At 36.4% G+C, this 15,838-nt stretch overlaps 3 protein-coding genes across 6 annotated transcripts; 2 read left to right on the top strand and 1 right to left on the bottom strand.

The window, feature by feature from the left end:
• The first annotated feature begins 509 nt into the window (after nucleotides 1-509).
• LOC128676558 (protein cappuccino) lies at nucleotides 510-11,869 on the top strand. Of its 4 annotated transcripts, none has more exons than XM_053756722.1 (10): nucleotides 510-1,616; nucleotides 2,789-2,974; nucleotides 5,008-5,183; nucleotides 5,758-7,513; nucleotides 7,608-7,999; nucleotides 8,161-8,370; nucleotides 8,690-8,830; nucleotides 9,316-9,499; nucleotides 10,108-10,444; nucleotides 10,686-11,869. In XM_053756722.1, the coding sequence occupies exons 1-10, from the start codon at nucleotides 824-826 to the stop codon at nucleotides 10,795-10,797; spliced, it is 4,287 nt and encodes a 1,428-aa protein (XP_053612697.1). In that variant the 5' UTR covers nucleotides 510-823; the 3' UTR covers nucleotides 10,798-11,869. The 4 variants fall into 4 exon arrangements, with proteins under 4 accessions (XP_053612697.1, XP_053612699.1, XP_053612698.1 ...); XM_053756724.2 differs by having other exon boundaries at nucleotides 511-1,616; nucleotides 2,810-2,974; XM_053756723.2 differs by having other exon boundaries at nucleotides 511-1,616; nucleotides 2,798-2,974.
• LOC128676561 (uncharacterized protein) lies at nucleotides 11,601-13,531 on the bottom strand. Its single transcript, XM_053756732.2, has 2 exons — nucleotides 13,285-13,531; nucleotides 11,601-13,009 (listed from the first exon to the last, which is right to left on the bottom strand). Exons 1-2 carry the CDS (start codon nucleotides 13,355-13,357, stop codon nucleotides 11,880-11,882), a joined length of 1,203 nt encoding a protein of 400 aa, XP_053612707.1. The 5' UTR covers nucleotides 13,358-13,531; the 3' UTR covers nucleotides 11,601-11,879.
• A 357-nt stretch (nucleotides 13,532-13,888) lies between these two features.
• Nucleotides 13,889-14,932, top strand: Ssb-c31a (Single stranded-binding protein c31A). The gene is made up of 3 exons (XM_053756734.1): nucleotides 13,889-14,043; nucleotides 14,174-14,249; nucleotides 14,625-14,932. The coding sequence occupies exons 2-3, from the start codon at nucleotides 14,187-14,189 to the stop codon at nucleotides 14,880-14,882; spliced, it is 321 nt and encodes a 106-aa protein (XP_053612709.1). The 5' UTR covers nucleotides 13,889-14,043; nucleotides 14,174-14,186; the 3' UTR covers nucleotides 14,883-14,932.
• Nucleotides 14,933-15,838: the final 906 nt, after the last annotated feature.

The raw sequence follows: 15,838 nt of genomic DNA, 5'->3' as shown, positions 1-15,838 counted from the left end.
TTTATGTATTTCAATAACTAAATATAATAATTAAATGAATTAATCAGTTTTAGTAATTACGAGATTTACTATTTTTTCAGTCTCATTAAATTTTTGACTCCCAAATCCGTTACGTTACAATACATTACTATCATACAAGCTCAATATATATTTTTGTTAAAAGTTTATAATTTGAAGTAGCCAATTAAGTATGTATTTTTTAAATTGTGATTATACAAATGAGTAAAATGATAAACATATCCATGGAATTAGTGGATGCTTCGGCATACGGAGTACCTATCTACTAATTCCATGCACATATCATTTTACTTTTTCACGTATTAATTACATGCAATGTACTTATTTATTAATTTGTAAAATAATATATTATATACTTATATACGTCGCGTATATAAGTTTTTATTGATAAAATAATATAGTGTGTATCCGAAATTATTGATTTATGCGATGAGAACCGCGCATGTGCAGATACTGGAGTTTACATTTTTGGGCTGTGCTCTGACCTGTGATTCTTTTCAAGTTCTTGGCGATACTTCCAGTTTATCTTATTATTTTTATCTGTTATTTATCTACTTGTAAAATATTTCTTACGAAGTTTGATAACGATAAGTTTGATCACTGATACCAGTAGACCGGTAAAATAGATAACCAAGAAATTATTTTAAAAAGGAGAACGATTCTGATCCCTAAATATTACATATTATATGTATATATAAAAACATGATAATTATGAATTGACGGCACAATTCGATTTACAAGGTTTCCTGGATTAACTTTGATGAAGCAATAAAAAAGAAAAAGCAGTTGAAGGAGGTTCATTAAAATGGGTAATATTCAGACAAACGAAAAACAATCAAAGACGGGCAAATCCCCGGCAAAAGGAAAACATTTCATCAGAAATTTAAATAGGAAGTCGTCGGGGCGCGACAGCAAAAAACATGGAAAGAAGAAAACTGACGCGAAGCGAGAGTTCGATAAAACGCCAGATTCCGATAACAACGAGTTGATCGAAACATCCGATAATGATGCGGTCGAGTGCGTGTTCAAAACAGTGCGAGATGTGGAGGGCGCGGCGACGGTGCAGCCGGAGGTAACGGACAGGTGCCGGTCAGCGACCCGCGACCAGTCCGCCTCCCGCTCCGGAGACTCCGAGTCAGTGTTCACGGACCCGCTCACGCCGCTCGCCGTCGAACTCAACCAGTGCTACTACTCCGCCGAGAGCGACAGCGCGCACGACGACCCCGCGCGCACCCTCACGCCCTCCGAGGCGCCCGCGCAGCCCCTCACTCCCTCTCTGCGCTCCCTCTCGCCCATAGACATGCCGCACGACGACGCCACCTCCGCGCTCTCCACTCACGCGGAAAAAGAAGAAAGACATGACATATTAGATGACAGCGACAGAGGCGATGAAAAGGTTATGGGAAATACATATTCGATATCTAAGGCCCAAGAGTTGGAACGTAGCACGCACGAGTGCAACCATGACTTCCGAGACAATAGGCTCAAGGCTTGCCCGGGTCAGACCTCCTTCACGCTGTCCAAGCACAAGAAGGTGGAGCTGCCGCACTTGCCGCCTGTCGCCTGCGACTCTGCCCTCTCCGTTCTGGACGATAACGGTCAGTTTACTTGATTATGTATCTTCAGGAATAGTTACGTACGTACTTACACCACAATACAAATTTTAGATTTACATACATTTTAATAATAAGAATGAGTCAATAGATTGATATTCTAACATATATTATAACATATAACATTCTAAATCGAAACTCAACTCAATAACAAACAGGTACCTAAAACCTATCAGTTTTTTATCAGCAACAATCTGCGGCGTTATTACAGCTGCACATGTACTTGCTCTGTGAAGTGTGAGTACGTATACGTACCTGCAATACAATGGCACGAAACTGGAAACCAGTTTGTTGATTTGATATTATTACGTCGCCTTTATAGTACACGCGGCTAAAACCGCTACCAATGTAGAGCATTTTATAGAGTTAAAACGTACTAATATCCATATCGCAGTCGGCGTTTAAAGAACAGGCTAGCATACCAATTAAATGGCTGATTTAGCCACACGACTGCGACATACATATTGCGTATCTAGTAGTTCCCAAAGTAGTTCGACAGCAAAAGATTTCGGAGTGAAGTTCCCACAATAAATATTTTTGACTCTAGACTGGGTTTGTTATAAGGCAATGCTATGAGTCATCGTGTCATGTTTGTTTATAATGCTTTTTAAACGGTTAACCATGGAAATAAGTATTTATTTAGGTAAATTAAAAAATCTGATCACGTGAAATAGAATGACTGCTACTGGTCGCATTTTCATAAAAAGTGGCGATGTAGAAAATTCGGTAAACTTAAAATAGGTGTGTACTCGGGGCTCTGACGCCGAGATCCGCTTGAAAAATAAAACTTTAAATTTTCGATGATTCGGCTGTACTGTGTCTACCTGACACCCTGAAGTGATCTATCCTAGTTTGATCATAGTTTATCCTAGTTGAGAACGCTATTCTCAGTCTCGATAACAACTTTTAGTCAAGTCTTATGATATCCACGGGATGTGAAGTAGTCCAGTTTCACGCCGGGAAGTTAATTCTTATTGAGTGTGTTATTGTTAACAGTGGTGTATATTATTCAAGTCGCCTGAAGGTAACTATATAGTTAGTTGCAAGTAGTGATATGCACACTAGTGAACTAAATAGTCAACCAATGTGCAGGTTTCTTCACGAAGTTTTCCATCACCGCAGGCAAGTTAAGTACAGTTAACACTAAATTAATGAAGTACTTACAGTTAACATTACAGAAACAGATCGCCGTCATTCGAACGTCAGCGACGTGGTCGTGTCGGAGTCGAACGTGCTCCGCAAGGTGGCGTCCCTGACGCTGGAGAAGCTGACCGACTCCAAGGTGGTCCGCTCCAAATTCGTGCCCGAGAAACTGGACTTCCACATGCATGAGAAATTCGAAGGTGAGCCGTTATCTTCGAACCTTATTGTTGCTTAGGAATGTCTGTTTTGCCAGAGACCTTAGTTGACAAAGGTCAGTTGACAAAGCATTAAGAAATTAGACCTCAAATAAAAATTTTAAAATATATAATATTTCTCAAAAAGTTACAAACTACTGGCAGTCTCTACTCGTCTGCGTGGATACCTCTCTCTCGTCTATTTCTGCCGCCTAACAACAGTTACCTACTGTTGTTACTTGGTACTTGCGTGTTGTGTAAGTAAAATAGTAGTAAAATAAGTAGACACATGAATATACGAGTAAGTATTTGATATTGTAACTCTTTTTAGATTAAAACTTACAGATTAGAACAGAAGGAGCAGTGCGCATGTTGCGGTTGCGTACCTAGTGCTACTGTCTATTGCTAGTGACTAGTAATTTTATTTCGTTTATTTGGATTGTAGACGATAAACTAAAAGTAACTACTTACCTAAGTACATCGAGATAATAATAATATATGTACTTAGGTAAGTAGTGTTTCAGGCATCGCATTACATTTAGTACTGCCTACATTACATAAACCTGAAGATATATGTACCTAATAATATCCTTTAATGATCAAGCGCTATTAGATTACTGTAGATAACAATACCCCAGTTGTATACGAAAATGTAATAACCGCAACTCTACAGAAATCTGTGTGATGCCTTACCTTGTGTTTTGGACCTTGATACCAAACATGTAGTTATTTTTATTATACGATTTCTAACTAGGGAAGTGTAGACAATATCCAGATATCTATGAGTATATTACCGTATTAGCAAAGTATGCTGGTATCTATCTGCATAAATAAGATAATATTTAGCAGTCATCAGTCAAAAACCATGAATGAACATCATGATAAAGTGCGTTATCTTTTATCAACAGAACAGTAGGTACAACCAGCTGCTATCAGTAGAAATTAGTCAGTTCAGATTAGGCGCCGCTAATTGGTAGTATACGTGACTTGGCAGCCATTAGAATTAGCAACCATGCAGCTACCGACTTCCCGCGTAAACTTCACAAATACTTCCATTGCCCAATTTAACTATGTCGAGTTTTTGAGCAAACGATACGTGGAGAAGAGTGTTCAAGACGTTGTGACTATATTAGGTTTACATAACGATGAGTTTGTGACCATTAACGCTGGTTTGGTGTCGCAAAGAGCTCGCCCGGCCACAAGAAAAAACAAAAGAAGGCGGGATATCGTGTTGTATAAGCCGCCTTTGTCGTTAAAGATGAATTTCCAGAAAACGGGCAGCTGGTACCGTGCTTCGGTATTAGTGGTGGTCCAGAAGTGTTACCGTGTTAGAGTCGAGTGTAATTTGAAAACTGGCCTTATGCAGTGCTGTTTATATAGCGAAACAAATACTTTGGAATATGTGGTCCAAGTGCAAATAATACGTAGTAAGTCTCTTACTTCGTATATTAATTAGAAACACCGGAGTGCGTAAGTTGATTGACCTTGTTTGTAATCTGTTTCTTAACAGGTACTTACAAAGACTGTTTACCACTGAAATACGCCACAACATAATTATAGTTTGCTAGCTATCATTGTATCTCGTGTAATGCTAATGTCTCTTCTCGCAATGTCCTATTCGTAATTTTTCACGAGGCAGATATATTTACAGTATTGGTTGTACCTTCAATACAGATAGTTGACAGGAAGTCATTCTATGGGAAAGTCTAAACTACTACTAGTCAGACTTTCGAGCGATTTGTCGAGCTACATAGTAAAACACAAATAATATTTCAATAATGGTCTGAACGTTTTTTGATTTAAGCCTTATTAGTGAGGGCACCAACTGAAAAATATATTATGTCAGCTTATCAAATGTCAGTTTATTGACTTGACAGCTGTCTTGTCACTTTCATTTCAGATTTTTATTAGCGAAGTTTTTAGATTTGTTTACATCAAAATTATCAGCAGATAACAAATTGTATAGTGTACTGTATGTGTATTTCTATAAATGAAATACTAGATTAAAAGGGTAAATAGATTAATCGATTAAATTTCAGGGCAAATGCTTCTCAATTGGTTCGCATCGTCCATCGCCGATAATAGTCATCTGAAAACGTTGTTCAACCCACAAGATCTGAAGAGCCTTGGAGTACAATATTTCACCTATTTGCTAGCAGCAGGCGTTTTACGACAAGTTGCGGATAGAGACGTGCCGTCCGAAACTATTTTTAAGGTTCGGTGAATGTTTATTTATCCCTCTGCCTTTATGTACTACTTAGCAGTGAGCACTGAGTTAAATTTTGAGCCATCAAGTGTCCCACTATTGGGCAAAGTGTCACCTACATTTTTCTACCTATTTCCTAATTTTCTGGTACAAGGTATATAAAATTGTTTAATAATATTGAAATTTAGAATTGAATTATAATTAGTATCTGATATCTTCTTCAACTGGCTGAATTCAACACACATGCAATTTGTTCTAGTAAAAATAGTCTCTCTTCTTCAGAAATGTCAATGATAAACTTCTGGAAAACTGATCTAGTGATTTGTGTTTAGGGGAGATCATTGTTGCATTTATTGTGATTACACAACTGAGCTAAGAGGGATTTTAATAGTGATTTTAAACAATAATGCCATTGCATTATTCCCATTTACTTAAACTTTAAACTTCACAAATACTTATTTATTTTATAACACTAATAAAAGACCATTGTCTTTTGCATTATTACTTGCAAAAGGTTAAAAGTACCTATGTTAATAATTAACATATTTTTGCTAACTAAACTGATGTTTCTATTTCATTTTAGCCAAATGTAATGTATTATTGGGCATACATGGAGGCACCAGCACCACAATCTATAACCCCAGGCCGCATTCATGCGAGTCCGTGGTCTTCGGATAGAGATCATCAGCATGTTGAAGAGCACATCACAAATTATTGTACTATAGAAAATAATAGAAGTTTTAATCAAAACAATAATGAAGAAGTGAATGACATCAGTGAAGCTAAAACCCTCATATCACAATTAAAAAGGAAACTGATAGAATTAGAATTCCAGTTAGAAAAGTATAAAATTAGTGCTCAAATTGACAAATTGAACAAAAATTTGGAGAAAAAATATGATGCAGAATATAAAGTTTTGTATAGAAAAACAGATTTAGTTAATAAAGAAGTGCAGACAATCTTTCCTTATGAATTTAATAAGTTATCTGATACATCTGTGATAAATCTACCTGAATATGACCCTCACATAAGAACAAATTTAAATAATGATAAAAAATTAGATGTAAGTATTATACCTAAAGAAGTTGATACCTCTAAAAACAGATCTGAGAAATTTGAGAATTATTGTAAACTTAATAAAAGCAGAGATTATAATCAATCATATGCTATAGAAGATATTCCACAAGAGACTGTACTGTCTGAGAATAAAAGTGAAAAAGCAACAACAAAGGCAGACACAGCAGACATTCCAGAATCGAAACCATCAGATCATTCCAGTGTAAATACATTAGGCAGCTCATCTGATGCTTCATTTCGAAGTACATACACAGATTTACCATGTGTACAAAAAAATGATATTCAATTAAAAATTGCCACAAATTCCACAAATATTGCTTCAGATGTTACACTTGACACTGCTGTTAATGAAGTAGTAAGAACTAGCAACTCAGGAAATACAAATGAATCGTCACAGACTGAAAATTTGGTGAACACTGAAATGAACACTGGGAAATGCACAGTTAATGCTGTGAATGTTACAAGCCCAACATTCGCTCCCCTACCTCCCCCCTCGCCAGGGATGGCTCCGCCACCACCCCCGATGCCGGGAACAACAATAACTGAAGATAAATTTGAAGACTCTTTAAATACATTAAGTATAATAAACAGTGCCCATCCTGGTGTTTCTTCTTCTTCTAAAGACTGTACTAAGTCTATCTTAACAGCTGGAACGGGACAATCATTGCCTCCACCGGAGTCCAAAACTTCGGCAAACACACACCCTACATCTCCAACATCAACGAGATCTTCGCCCCCACCGATGAAAGTGCCTGTAAATACTATATCTCCTCCTCCAACTTTAGGAGAATCCCCTCCGCTTCCGATGCCGGAAATGGGATCCCCTTCACCCACAATGCCAGGAATAGGACCCCCTCCGCCGCCGATGCCAGGGACGATGGCTCCTCCTCCACCACCGATGCCAGGATTGGGTCCCCCTCCTCCGCTTATGCCTGGAATGGGTCCCCCTCCCCCGCCTATACCTGGAATGGGTCCCCCTCCCCCGCCTATGCTTGGAATAGGTCCCCCTCCCCCGCCTATGCCCGGGTTGGGTCCCCCTCCGCCACCATTACCCGGAGTGGGACCTCCTCCGCCGCCAATGCCTGGAATGAGTCCCCCTCCACCTCCTATGCCAGGAATAGGTCCCCCGCCACCGCCGATGGGTGGCGTAGGCCCCCCTCCCCCGCCGCCCCCGAGCTCCGGCCCCGCCCCGCCGCCGCCCAGCATGGCGCCAGTACCGTTCCCAGCTCCACCCGTTGGCGGTTGGAACGTTCAAAGAGCAAGTAAGTATTAGTGTTACAATAAACTTGTAGTTTCACACATATGATTGACTACTTTTGTATGTTTATAAAATTTATTATAAGTTATCGTTTTCAGCGTTACGGAAAACACCGATAAAACCAGCGGCGCCCATGAAGCCGTTGTATTGGACTCGAATCCTCGCGCCGCCCGCCGCGCAGGCGTACCAGACGGAGGTCGAGAACGCTAAGCTAAAACCGCTTTGGCTTGAAATAGAAGAGGCCAAGTTGGACAACATTGACGAATTCACAGATTTATTTTCCCGGCAAGTCGTCAAAGCGCCCGTGAAGAAAAAGGTTGAGGTGAAAACTAAGATCCAACCTGTGAAAATTTTGGACAGCAAGCGCTCGCAAAATGTCGGCATCCTCGCGCAAAGTTTACATGTGGAGTTTTCTGAAATAGAAAATGCTATTTATAACTTTGATACCTCTGTAGTTAGCTTAGAAGCTCTGCAACAAATATATGAATTGGTAAGTACCTACAGATAAATTAATGACTGAGGTTTGTTATATAGTTTGATTGTTACAAGATACATGTATACAGCTACAATATTATACTTTTATCCCTTATGATATTGGCAGACCCAAGATTAAATTACATGTATATTTTATGAAAATAATTGTTATTACAGAGGGCAACCGACGAAGAACTAAGTATGATCAAAGAGCACCTCAAAAGCAAATCGGACATACCTTTGGACAAGCCGGAAGCGTTCCTTCACGATTTGTCAGGAATCCCGAACTTCGCCGAGCGCATATCGTGTTTCATGTTCCAGGCAGACTTTGAGGACGCGATCAGCACGATTATGCATAAGCTGGATAACTTGAAACACACGTGTGAGGTATGTAATGCGATATTATTTTTCTGTTGTTTTAATCAAAGTTATTATTTAAAAATTAGACCGTATTCACGTCAAATTCTAAATAAATAAATTTAATGTTGTTTGTATTTCTTTCACATCAAAATTTTAAACGTGGGATTGAGGTGATATTTGGATTTGGCGACTTGAAAAGTAACTTTTTAACAATAACTAATTACATAAATCATTTTATAATCTACTGGTATTTTACAATTCAGCAGCTGAAAAGGATCTTACTTAACTAATAAATAAAAATCTTTATATTCTACACTTAACTCACATACATTTGTGTTCTTTTTAGTTTCTCATGAATAATGAATCTCTGAAGAAATTGTTTGCCATAATATTAACTTTGGGGAATTACATGAACGGCGGCAATGGGCAAAGAGGCCAGGCGGATGGATTCGGACTGGAGATATTATCAAAGTTGAAGGATGTGAAGGTATAGCTTACAACTTTTTATACACTTAACACTAAAATAAAATCTCATTAGATATTTATTAATTGTATACTAGCTTGTGCCCGAGGCGTTGCATTTATTTCATGTTCTAATTATTATCTATATCTCGATTTCTAAGTAACATATTGCTATACCATATTTTGAGTTAGACCATCCAAAAGCAAAGATTTTGTGTAATGCGCGAATAAACAGACAGACGGACAAAAATTCTAAAAAACATTGTTTGGCTTCTGTCGGTCCCTCCCATAAAGACCTCCATAACTGTTTTTCTTTAATGTCTTCTATGTGCATAGTCTTCTTACAGTTTAATTTATTTACAGTTTAATAAGTATAAACGTATAGATAATACGTAAGTTTTCTCAAAGGTGGACTGATAGGCCATGATTTTAGCGTTATGTAAAAATTTTCACCGTGTCCTACTACGTGTACTTTTCACCGTGAAAACATATAATTTTCCGTCGGTACAGTCGAAGCAGTCGAACGTGACCCTGCTGCACTTCATAGTGCGCACGTACATGAAGTGCAGCGGCGGCGCGCTGGCGCCGCAGTGCGCGCTGTGCGTGCCGGAGCCCGGGGACGCGCGCCGCGCCGCCGCCACGGACTTCGGCGACGAGCGGCTGCAGCTCGCCGCGCTCCACGCCCAGCTCGCAGGTACCATCCATCACCTACACAGGTCCTTCTTGAACTTTTATTCTTCGAATTTTCGTGATACGTAGTTTTTTTTTTTCATATAAAAAAATACAATCGAGACAGTACAGTAGTGTTATGTAGCGGAATCGAACATGAAGTAACGTTTTATAGAAACGACATTAAAACTAAAAAAAGGAAAAATTTTGTACTTATTACGTTTAAAAAAAGATGTTAGTCTCTATGCACCTTATGCGCCTTTGGAAGGTTATACGTTAGATACCAGTAAGCGCCAGTAACTATAACTAACCTATATATATAAATACTAATATCCATTATTATTTCCTGGTTGGGGGCACGCGGGCACGCGAACGATCCTCCCATTCTGGTACCATCCAATTATCCATACGCTTTCACTGCTAAATCGCTTGAAATTTAGTTGTCACAGTAGACTAGCGATTTAGCCGTGAAATTATTAGGTAGGAAACTGGTAGGCATGTGTCATATTATTCTTCTTTATCAACGTCGTTTTGAAATTTGTTTGTATATTTGGAAGACAACATGGACGAAATAGCATTTTCACTACTGTTTTCAAATGCTGAATGCATAAATCACATTTTCGTTTATTACAGAATGTAAAGAAAAAATGAAAAAAGTGATAGAAACGGACGCACAAAGTCACAGCCCCGATGAAAGTTCTGGAACGGAAAATGTAAAGAGACAGGATATTTTTAAGGAGAAGATGACCACATTCATAAACTCTGCCGAGGAAAAACTAAAGACTGAGTATGAGAACTTGGAGGATTGCCGGAGTAAGTTCATCGCTACCGTGCGGTTCTACCAGTACACGCCCAAGTGTGGGAAAGTGGAGGAGTGCGAACCGAAAGAATTTTTTTCTCTATGGACATCGTTTTGCAGCGATTTCAAGGACATTTATAAAAAGGAGGAACAGATAGCGATCAAAGAAAGGTTTGTGAAGATTTATTACATTAAAGCTAAGTTCCTAATAAAGTATTTGATAACCTAGATTGTGACATATCAAAGAGCTTTAAAATCTAGTGTTTCACAAGTGTTGAATATATGCAAATAACTTCAGGCAGATTTATCAAGCAGTTAGTTTATGTATGAAAATAATTCAGTAATTTCAATAATCTAATGATATAAATACTACCACTTGACCAAAAATTATTTTCAATGTTCATTGTTTCAGATTGAAAGAGGCCAAAAAGCAACAGGGTGAAAGGAAATCCCTTACACAACCAAAAAAGGAGGGCGGCCTAAAGGCGCGTCTGCAGAAATTATCAAGTACAACAAAAAAGTGAAGTCTTTTCACGCGACAACGAAACAACCGCCTAGCTTAAGTTTTAAAGCACAAATACTGCTAATATAGCAGTAATAACCATCGAATACTAATAATATTTATACGACAACTTTTTGTACAAATTATTCCATGATTAGCACATTCCAATTTTAGCTCTGTTTTGCGTTTTATGCGAACTGTAATTTAGTATTGAATGCGTCGAGCGTATTTATTTTAAACTTTGTACATATTGTGTAACATAAGTATACATAATATGTGATATTAAATATGAGAGTGGCTAGTTTAGTTGTCTTTACACTTTGGCTATTAGTTATCCCTGAACCTAAACTTTTAGTACCCTATAAGATGATTAATGATCAAATTAATGATCAAATAAATTAAAGTTATTCCGGGGTCCTAGTAGCAGGAATAAAAAGTACTTGCTACCATTGAGACATGATTTTGTCTTCTGAATCGATATCCAAGTAGCTGAGTGCTTTAGTGACTCAGTATTTTTATTTATTGAAAAAATGCGAAAGAATGTATAAAATGCCCCATCTTGTTCTGCTAATAGCCTCAATTTGTGGAATAAATGTAAAAGTGTACTATAAATGTCAAATATTGGAATTTAATGAATTTACTTCAGAATAATATAGGCCCAGTTTAATCTCCAAATATTTTTGAATCCTACTGTGCTAGGATCAATCTGGCATGTTTTTTACTATACTAAGGCATAGGGCCTACCTTGTGGATTGATTGAAAGTGGTTTATAAAGGAAATATAATATTATTTGTATTGTTCATGAATGTAAATATAATATAGTCATTATTGTACATAGATTTATTCACACCATGAGACTGCATATACTTAATAGAAAAAAATTGAAACTATTTGTTTATACCACAGGGTGATCCAACCTAACTGCTACTGAAATCAATGTTGGTATTAGATGCAACGTCTATTGAGTTGGTACAATTAGTTGCATTTTTATTTAAATTATTTATTGTGTCAGTTTTCGTAAAATATTACTATGAAAATGGTGCTGTAATAAGTATATTGTATTGTACATACTTAATAAACAATATAAAGAAATATATCTTATTATTAATGAATGTAATCTAAACATTTTTCTTGCCATATCTTTTGAAATTTTCTCTCAATTTTCCTATTATTAGCAAGAGACTCATTGAGTTTCTCTAAAGAGGTTCTAAGTACATGCCATTGCATGAAACTGAGATGCTGGGTCAGTGATTGGTTATCACCTTCATTTCTAAATGATTCCTCATCTTTAAGGAATTTCTGAAGAGTAACCTTACTGGTGACCTTAGCTGAAGAATGTACATTTTGTTTGTCATTAAATTTACTATCTGTGTTAAAGAATTTTTTAAAGTATTCTCTTGATATTGATTCCCCCTTGTCAATATTCTGAGGAAACTCTTCAACCTCTTGTAAAGATTCCTCAAGGTTTTTAGTAAGTGCTTGTGTTCTGTCTTTATCATTGTCAGTTAACACTTGGTTTAATGTTTCCCCATCATACTCTACAGATTCTTCATTCAATTGTTTGACATAATCTAAAATGTTATCAGTATCATCTTCAAGGGCAAGTGGATCAATTTTATATTTTTCTCCTGACCAACTAAATTTGCCATAACTATCAATGTTGACTACATCCAACCATGTTTGTAAATCATTTGGTAATTCATATCCTTCTGGCAATAAATGGATCCCTTTTAAATCCAACTTGTCTAAAAATGTATACAGACTGGAATACCATGAAGTAGCATGTTGCAGTAATACCAAACTCACTGACCACACACGGCTTAGAAGACCATAAGGCATTAGGGACATCCAGTAACTGTCACCTCTTTTCAATCTATCCATATAGAAAATTGCCGCCTGTTTTGAACACACACAAATTCTAAACATTATTTTAGAAAATGTCATCAATCTTATTAAAATGTACTGTAACATCTGTCTTGTTGGAAGGTACTGTTCTTCTCCAGGTGATGGTAACACAGAACTGAAGCTTTTGACATCTGACAACAAATTTAGTGCTAAATATTTATGCAAGGCTGTATTGACTTTTCTAAAGTTCCTGTAGCCGATATCATTGCGAAATTTCTTATCGAATTTATATAGAAATCTAGATAAGAGAGCACTTTCTTTGTGGAGGGGTGATTGTCGTGATAATATGCTAATTATGTTGTTGATATCATGTCTCAGTTTCTTTACACCTGAAAATAATTTAGACATAGAGCAATCATTAATTACTGTATGGAACTGTCTTACACACAAAATAAAACATATTTATTTAGTACAATAATGCTATTTATGAATGAGATTATGAAGTAAGATTAGTAAGTAAATTTTGAATTTGTTCAGCAGTATGGTATCATTAGTATATGGTATCTCAAACTGGTAAAGCTTAAGACTTCTTGTTTGATTGAATTTGCAAAGCTCTGCACCTATTGGTCTGAATTTCAAATACTTTACGAGGAATTACACTAACCAACATTGCCTGTGAGAAGAGTTGTCAAGATTGGCGGTGGCCTAAGAGAAGAGTCGTTCCAAAGATCTAACATTATTTGAACCAACTGGACTGGACGCGTTTGCTTTATGAATGCTTTAATGGGCTACTTTAAATGGCAAAAAATACTTTGCAAATTGTTTAATGTTTTTATTTGGTTAGAATTAGAAATAAACATGATAGCAACATGTGTAAACTTCGTAAACTTTGACGATGACATTGACAGATAAGTGTTCAAAGAATGCTGCACAAGGCCCTATTTACTGTCGTTTAAATTATTCCATGATTACTACCATACTCGATTAATTTGTTTGCAAATACCAAAAAAATACGAAAGAAACATAAAAAAAAGAACATTTCTATATAACTTCCCGGTCTCCATCTCATATAAAGACATATGTTTCATTTCCCTTATACAAAAAACACATATATAAAAACATTTCTGTCATACAAAATAAGGAAAAATGCATGCTCTAGATCGTCGTTTATAGTTCTCTTTATTAATTTCCACGGATCCCTTTCCATGGGTAAACTAAACCAAAAAATGTCTTTGCTTTGTTTGTTTGTCAACTTCAAGTCAAGTCAATGTCAATTTTTCCTAACCTAAATTTACCGGCAAGCAAAGCAACGGCTGACTTGGCTAAATTTACTGAAACTAATGTCGTTTTTTACTTTGTAAACTGCTGTTGTTTTGAAATCGTTTATTTTAGGATTAGGTTAACACTAACTGTGAATAAGTAGGTGAGTTAATTGTTTAATTTGTGGTAAATACTTATAGCTATTGCCACCGGCTATTGCATCTAATTTAAGTAATAACATTTAGAGCTTTATTTTTCTCTTCACGACATATTTTTTTTTAATATTTTCTCAGTTTTGCGATCGAAATGCCAAAACATAAGAAGAAAGAAGAGAGTTCCAGTAGCGATAGTGACGATGGCCCTGTCGATGTATGTAAGATATTTTGTGGTACCTTTAGGTTTAGTGATAAAATTACTATCTAGTAATCTAAACAAGTTTGATTGACTGTATTATCTATTGCTTTTTTGTAACAATATATTACCTGCAAATGGACTGTGGGAACTCACACATATAATTTTTAAAATAATGTCAATGAAGTAGGTACCATGTCATTCCAGAGTTAGACTAAACTCTTCAACTTAATTATATCAGTATCGCTAGCACTATTCTTGGTTTGAACATTGTCAAAATTTATATTGTATTAATTTTCCATAAAAGTTTTGATGTTGGCAAGATTATTATATTTACAAATATTCATGCTAGCTTTTATGTGGATTTTATAACCATTATTATATATATTTTAGAGAAATCCACCCCCAGAAAAAAAAGCTAAGATGGGGTCAAGAACTGACGATAAAGAGCCAACCTGGGTGCTACAAGGGAAGAAATTGGTCAAAGTCAGAGAATTCAAAGGGAAAGTTTATGTAGATGTCAGGGAGTTTTACGAGAAGAATGGTGAATTGCTGCCTGGTAAAAAAGGGATCAGTTTAACTCCAGAACAGTGGAGGAAACTCCTATCATTGGGAGATGAAATCAATGAAACTATAAGCTCACATTGTTAATATATGTGTTTTATATTTCTGTTCAACTTCATTAAAGAAGTCTGCAATCATATTTGTGTTTATCTATTTAACTATACAGCATGTTGGTGTGTCAAATTGAGAGTCATGAGTACTGCAAAGCTATAAAAAAATCTATTTATTCACTATAATTGTCCTAATCAAACAAAATCTCAATTGGTGCAAGTCATTGCGCATGCAAGGATAAAAGAAAAAGTACCATTAAACATAATGTGAACCTAGGTACTTAAATCTTTATAATCAGTGGTACAGAAAAGCACAACAAAATATCTTTATATTTTTCAAGAAGTAATTGAACTATTTATTGCATAAATGTTTTCTATTCCAATAAATAATATAAATCAGTCTACATGCCTTCGAATTAATGAAGGCATGTAGACTGATTTATATTTCCATTTCCGCCACTACTATTAATTCGTCTTGGAATAAAGATCCAGGCGATCAATTTTATTAATACTACTATACTAGCTTTTGCCCGCGGCTTCTCCTGCGTTTATTTCGTGCGTCCACACACAATATATTGCAATAGCTCGGATTCTAAGCAATGTATCGCGGTGATACATATACCAGATTTTTTAAGTCCAGTAGTTTAAAAATAGTTTTGACTTCTGTTAGTTCCATAAAAACACCATAATTATTTTTCTTTAATAGATATTAAAGAACATCTGTACATAGATATGTACAGACATAGCCTACTTAGTTATTATATCTATACTATTATTATAATGAGCTAAGCGTTTATGACTTTGTATGTTTGAGGCGGGTAATCTTCGAAAGTACCGATTTCAAAAATATTTTCACCATTAGAAAGGTACATTATCCAAGATTGCTATAGGCTATATTTTATCTCAAAATCTCCACAGGAGCGAAGCCCCGGGCAACATCTAGTGTATAGATAAAATTGTAATGGTATAACATTTGTGATTTTTATTCAAATA

This window comes from Plodia interpunctella, chromosome 16 (genome assembly GCF_027563975.2).
Source record: "Plodia interpunctella isolate USDA-ARS_2022_Savannah chromosome 16, ilPloInte3.2, whole genome shotgun sequence".
Taxonomy (NCBI): domain Eukaryota; kingdom Metazoa; phylum Arthropoda; class Insecta; order Lepidoptera; family Pyralidae; genus Plodia; species Plodia interpunctella.
This window is presented reverse-complemented; position numbering and strand designations above follow the sequence as displayed.